Here is a 6,456-nt window from a genome sequence, read left to right on the forward strand (position 1 = left end):
GTCCTTCTCCCTGACTCTGCACATTTTCATAATTAAAAGTATTCCTGTTCATTTTACATTTTTGAAAGTCACTCTTATCTTCCCACCTAGATTTTAAGGTCCTCAAAGCCAAGAATGCACTCACGCTCCCACTCTCTTCAAACACTGTAGGGACCTGGTGATGGCTTTTGCCCCCACGGATCGTGGGAGGAGTTCTGAACCCCCAAGTAAGCTTCACACCTTTGACGAGGTTTTGGCGACTGGGATTTTAGGTTGAAGGTTTGCTGTGCGTCCATACAAAGGATCTCTGAGACATTAAGTGGAAAACAAGGTCCAGAACAGTGTGCTTGGGTCCCCTTGTATGTGCTCAAAATTATTTCTGGAAAGAAAAAGGTGATAGTGGTGGCCCCAGGGAAGGGAAAAGGGGTGGCCGGGGGACGGGGTACAGAGAGGCTGGCTTTTCAATTTAAATTTTGAACCATGGGCCAAATTGAACCATTTCAATTTAAATATTAAACCATGTATAATTTTTTCTCTAATTAGGCAACAAATGACTTTAAAAATATCTTCATCACTATCACAAAAAAATCCATCTTTTAAATCCCAAAAGGATAAGGAGTAGCGAGGTAATGAGTGACCGCTGCTTGTTGCTCTGAGAACAGAACAGTCTCCTCCACCTGCTTAAGCCCCCCTCCTAAGGTCCGGCCGGGGATCTGGCACCCACTGGTTGCCTAATGTGGAATGGATGTAACTTGCTTCCCCAACTAAAAGCAAAGTGTCCCCTTAACACGAACAGTAAAGCAGTGATAGGGAGGTGGGGAGGCAGCATGGCTGAGAATGGCTTTTGCCTCATGGACTTACTTGCCTTCCATTACCTGAGCACCACGTGCAGGGAGGTGTACAGGCTGGAATGTGGAATATGGAAACATCTTACCTGTAGGTGGGAACACCTGCTCTGCCCTCCTTCTGTGGCCCCGCCCCCAACCTGCCAGGAGACAGGAGAGATGACCCGAAGAGCAACGGGGGAGAGAAGCTACCCGTGTTTTAAAATGAGGCACTTCTGAAGCAGCTTACGACAAACAGCTGACCACTGACAGCTGAGGGGCATTTCACTTATTTAGTAAAAGATACGGAGCTACAGAAAGCAAGACAGTGGTAAAAACCCATCAGCACAGCTTGACGCCAGAGAGGCAGGTGGATGCTGGTGGGACACACCACCTACATCAGCCCGCTCCTCCTGGCAACGCAGTTACCCACAGAGATGTCATCGGAATTCAGTCTTTAGCTGGATGTAATCACTCCTTCATTCAATAAATCGTTACTGAGTGGCTTGCTCTGTGCATCTGTATGCTGTCTCCAGCACTCAATCCGTGAGATTAAACTTAACAGTTTTGCCTTTGCCTACCATCAGGGATAGGTTCTTACTCTTACTGCAAAGCACAGGTCAGCCTGGCCTCTCAAACAAAAAGTACAAAGGTTATCTGCAGACAGACACAGCTGGCCAGGGAACCACGCGGTGTATCCAAGTGGAAGTCTGATGGATCCAGAGACAAGAAACCTAGCAGCGAATCAAATGCGAACATAGAACTCGAAGCAAACCTACGCAGAATGAGTCCCACTCAAACAATTCTTACAAAGGCTTCCTAATGCAATTTACAGTTTTAGAATAAATTTACTTTATAAGCACTAGGGAGTTCTTCATTTAATACCGTCCAAACATAAAAGTTCACATAACTGCTTCTTTCCAACCGTGATACAGAGCTTTATGACAGCCTAGAAAGGGAAACCAAAAGAAGGCAAACAGAATGCCTTAGAGATCAAGCAACATTTGCACAGTCCAACTGTTAAAAATAGTTCCACGTTCATCTTGTGCATCCGGCTTGGCTGTCAGTGTACACAGCACACGGAGCTCTTCAGGGAGGTGAGAGGCCTTTTTCCTGTTCTCCAGGTGCCTCCAAATGCTGGTCCCGTGGAACTTCTGTCAGAGGCTGGTTCTCTTCCAACACAGACTGGGGTTTGACACCCATGGGTTCAGCCTTCCTGCTACCTTCCTGCTGCTTAAAAGACCAGACATAAGAACGTCACAGGGATGTCATTTTCACTCAGTTAACTGGCTGAAGCTATGTGACAGACACATTCTATCACAGAGTCAAAAATATAACACTGTTATCTCAGGTCAAATTCTATTACGACAAACAATAAACATGATTTTAAAAACCTCTACAGAATCACAATTTCAAAAACCCTCACGACAAGTTACTTATTCCAAGCAGCAGTCCTTACCACAAAGTTCTAGTATATTTGATCCAGTAGTATCTGACCTGGAGCCAAGGTTGGGGAAAGAAAATCAAGCCTTCCTTCCTTTAACCTCTGGCAAATTAGACAATTTTGATAATAAAATACTCACATTCCTTGCTTCTCCTACTCGTCGTAAAATGACACCTTCTGCCAATAAAGCCTTCCCTGTTTCCACAAACAACTTCTCTTCATCTGTTTCTCCAAGTTTCTGTAGCTCAATGTATTTCTCCACAAACCTAGAAGTCCGAGCAGTCACATCTTAGGGCTGTGTACTGGGAGTTGTCAAGATGTGCTGTTACACACAGCACTAAGCACTCCTGTAACACATCTTCCAATAGAAACATCTTTTCCCTCAAGTGGAATTCAACAAAACTCCTCAAACTAACAACAAAATCCTCAAAAAAAAAAAAAAAAAAAGTAACCCAGGACTTGTAAAATGGCTTACCTTTGACAGGTAGACTTGAAGTTTGGATTGAACAGATCAAAAGCTTTTTGACCAGATCCATACGTGGAATAAAATTTCCTAGAAAACACAAAACACAATATAAATCTCCAATTATAGATCATGGCCAAGAATGGAGTAACGAATAACTGCTGGGCCCTGAGGAGTTGAGGACAAGGTGACCTACAGAACCTGAGCCTAACAGCTTTTGTTTGTCTGTTTTAAATAAGCACTGCATGCACACGGTAAATACATCTTCTGTTCCAGAAAGGTGAAAAGTAACGTTCCTCCTCACCTCTGAACTCCAGGTTCCCTTCCCAGGAAGCAACACTACGCAGGGATGCTCTAGCAATGTACAACCACACACACATCCATCAATCCCTGTCCCCAGCCACATCCCCAGCCACGCTGTCTAACCCCAGGGATGGTGAGCACATCCTGCCTTTTTACTTAGCATTTCTTAGAGATCATTCCAAACTGGTGCATGCAGATTATTTCTAGTCCTCTGCTACTTTAGATACTGCTGCAGTGACTACCTTTATCTTTCTCAGTGCACTGGGCAAATAAGTCTGTGGAATAAATTCATAAAAATGGTTATCACTAGGTCAAGGTATAGGCATTTGTAATTTGGCCTTCCAAATTGCCACAGTGCTTTCCAAAGGAGCTGTGCCCATTTACACCCACACCAGTAAGTAGAGGACTACCTACTTCCCCACACCCTGGATCAAATTCTATTTTCCAATTTTTTGATCTCTGACAATTTGACAGGTGAAGTAGTGTAGCTCAATATTGTTTGCTTTCCTTTTGAAACAGACTGAACATCCTTCCATGTTTAAAAGCAAATGAATTTCCCTCTCTGTGGCCTGTCCACATTCTTTGCCCATTTTTCCTTTTGGTCTTTTTCTTATTGACCTATAAGCAAACTCGACAGCAGTATGAAGAGGAAATCAGCCCTCTGTGATATGTGTTCCAAACTTTTTTCCCAGTATGTCAGCTGACTTTTGATTTTGCTTATGTTTTTTGTGTGCAAAAAATCTTAATATTTTCATTTATGGCTTCTAGGTTTTATGTCATGCTAAGAAAGGCTTTTATCACCCAGATTCTTCTTTAAATTCTCCCATATTTCCTTCTGGTACTTTTATGACTTCACTTTCTGTACTTAGGTTTTGATACACCTGAAATGTATTTTGTTATTATAAGTTCTTAAAAATACCAAAAAACACCAGAAACAAACAAAAAAGCCAAAAAGATAAAGGTTCAAAAAAATTATTTAAGATATTATTATTTTGGCACTAACAGTAATAGAAAGAGGGAACAATAAAATATTCCACATTCTCCAATGACCATCACCTAGCTCCACTGCTACACACAGGGTAAGAGCACAAGTGATTTTAATGTATAAATGACCTGAAAGCATCCTGACCAAGTGCATGCAATAAATGTAGGCAGAAAAAAGCTGGGAAAGTATACAGTGTCCCAAAGATCTCTGAAAATTCCCTACCCTGAAAATTTCCAAGTAGAGCTGGAGCACACCAGTTCCACCTCAAAGGAGTGTTGTTTGGGGTGGGGGTGGGGAGAATATTTCTCAAATGAAAGGTGCCTAGACCCCAATAAATACAATGACTTTATAAACTATTTCCTTACAACGAGAAATAGGGGTGAAAATGAGGAATAGGTATTAATTTCAATTAGGCACAATCTCTGATCTTAACACTTAAAAACAATCTGTAAAAATTCTAGATACTAAAAACTAACTTGACATCAGTATTTGAGGGAAAGGGCTTTGTCAGTGAATTCCCACTAAGCTGACCTCCTTGAGGCCCCCAGTCCTCATGACTAAAATGAAGACGAACATCCCTATCTCACAGGATTAGAGGCCTAAGGCAGATGTTTGCTAAGGGCTTAGCATAGTGCCTGCCACCAAACAGATGCGCAGACACAGGTAGCTAAATAGAAATGATCGGTTGCTGGGCTGCAGGTTCTACTTCTCGGAACTTTCGTTTCTCTCACATGGGAGAGGGGCACTGATTCCCTAATCTGGCTAGATAGACAAGACCTTTTCACAGGGCAAGCCCCGACTCCATTCCTATTTAAGTTGCCAGACTGCTGGCTAAACATTTCCTTCTGACGTTCTGCTGCCTCCTGTCCATCATATGGGCTCCGCACTCACGCTCTAATCCGATCCTCGTGGTACAAGATGTCCTGGATGGAAGCTTTGGCTTTGCCGTATCGCAAGCGGGGCCTTCGGAAGACCGGCTCCCTCAGCGGGGGAAAGGCGTTATATACGTCAAACCACAGGGGCTTCTCCTTCAACACCCCAGCCCGAATCAGGTCCCGCGTCCTTAAGGGAGGGTAAAGAACGAAGGTCAGCGACAGCCTGAGCCCCTGAATCAGTGTAGCCGCAGCCTGGGGCATCTGGGGGACCGCAGCGTCCGGAAAACAACAGAAGGAGGGCAGAGCAGGTATTCCCACCGACAGGTAAGATGTTTCCATATTCCAAGCCAACCTAACAGTGCTCAGGGGTTAATCCTTCCATTCTTATGTTCGTCCTACCCCCTCGCCCTATCCCTGTCTCGTTAAGAAACACGCAAAGCCGGTTCGGCCAGGCCCATCAGCCCCTTCCTAGAGACCTCCCTTGGCGGAGGGGACAGGTGCGATCTTGAACGTGAAAGCTAAGAAGTTCAAGGAGTGACGTCGTCAGGCACAACCCTTCAGAGGCAGGAGAGAGCACGAGGGAGGCTTCGGCGGCTCAGGCCCACCCAGAGCGCGAAAGGCGGAGTGCCCTCGGCCCCCAGCGGCTCCGAGCACGCACCGCGAGAAAATGCTCCCCACGGTCTCCAGCCGGCTCCCCGCCATGCCGGACGCTTCAGATCTCGCGCGGCTCCAGGTACAGGAACCGGAACCGGAACCGGAAGCGCCCGCGGCAGGCGAAGTGGGCGTAGGTTGCGGACCGAGCCAAGGAGCGCTGTGCAGCCACCGCGGCCCCCACGGGAGGGCGGGGCCAGGAAGAAGCAAAGGATGGCCGAGCCGGCGCGCCCTCGGCTCCGCGCTAGGTTCAGACGGGAGCACTCGATAGCCGAGCCTCCAGGGAGGGAGGGAGCCAAAACTCGGGTGAAGCAATTAAATGACCAGTCCAGGGGAGGGGTTAATTGTGATGGTTGCTTTTCATCTGACCTTACTAAGCCAACTCCTTCCGAGAAGATGGGGCCGCGCGGAGGGAAGATGATAGGTAGGAAGGAGGGAGGGGCAGCCGCAGTCCTGGGGGGAGCCAACTGGCTCAGGCATCCATAAGGCAGAGATTAGGGGTCACCAGCTCCAGGCACGAACTGCGCCTCGTTTTGGTTGGAGTCACAGGCTACGCAGAAGGAAACCAAGCCTCCGGGAGGGACGTCACCTGCCCAGGGTCACCCTACAGCCCAAGCCTCCGTCCTCCGTCTCCTGCAGTTTAGCGCTCCCCACTAAATCCTTTGGCCCTGGAGCGTCACCTGCATCCGCTCTAATAGGGACGCTACCGGCAACCAGTGTTTCTTCCCCGGGAGGCGTCGCTAGCTAGCTGCTCCCTGGACCTTGAAAAGTGAAAGTGTCCGGAACAAACAAATTCAAAAATCCGGGGAAAGTAAACTTTCTGGGTTACCTTTTGCCCAATAATCATACTTCGGGTAAAGTACCCCATAGAAATTAAAGCACAATTTCACGAGGATATTTGTGCAGGGGTCGTCATGGCAGCATTGTTCGTA

At 46.7% G+C, this 6,456-nt stretch overlaps 1 protein-coding gene across 2 annotated transcripts; it reads right to left on the reverse strand.

Moving 5' to 3' along the window:
* Nucleotides 1-1,663: 1,663 nt before the first annotated feature.
* Nucleotides 1,664-5,696, reverse strand: MRPS23 (mitochondrial ribosomal protein S23). Of its 2 annotated transcripts, none has more exons than XM_006216412.4 (5): nt 5,532-5,696; nt 4,890-5,060; nt 2,723-2,800; nt 2,387-2,513; nt 1,664-2,033 (listed from the first exon to the last, which is right to left on the reverse strand). In XM_006216412.4, exons 1-5 carry the CDS (start codon nt 5,573-5,575, stop codon nt 1,893-1,895), a joined length of 561 nt encoding a protein of 186 aa, XP_006216474.1. In that variant the 5' UTR covers nt 5,576-5,696; the 3' UTR covers nt 1,664-1,892. The 2 variants fall into 2 exon arrangements, with proteins under 2 accessions (XP_006216474.1, XP_006216473.1); XM_006216411.4 differs by having other exon boundaries at nt 1,664-2,036; nt 5,532-5,691.
* Nucleotides 5,697-6,456: the final 760 nt, after the last annotated feature.

The sequence above is a fragment of the Vicugna pacos genome, chromosome 16 (genome assembly GCF_048564905.1).
Source record: "Vicugna pacos chromosome 16, VicPac4, whole genome shotgun sequence".
Lineage (NCBI taxonomy): Eukaryota > Metazoa > Chordata > Mammalia > Artiodactyla > Camelidae > Vicugna > Vicugna pacos.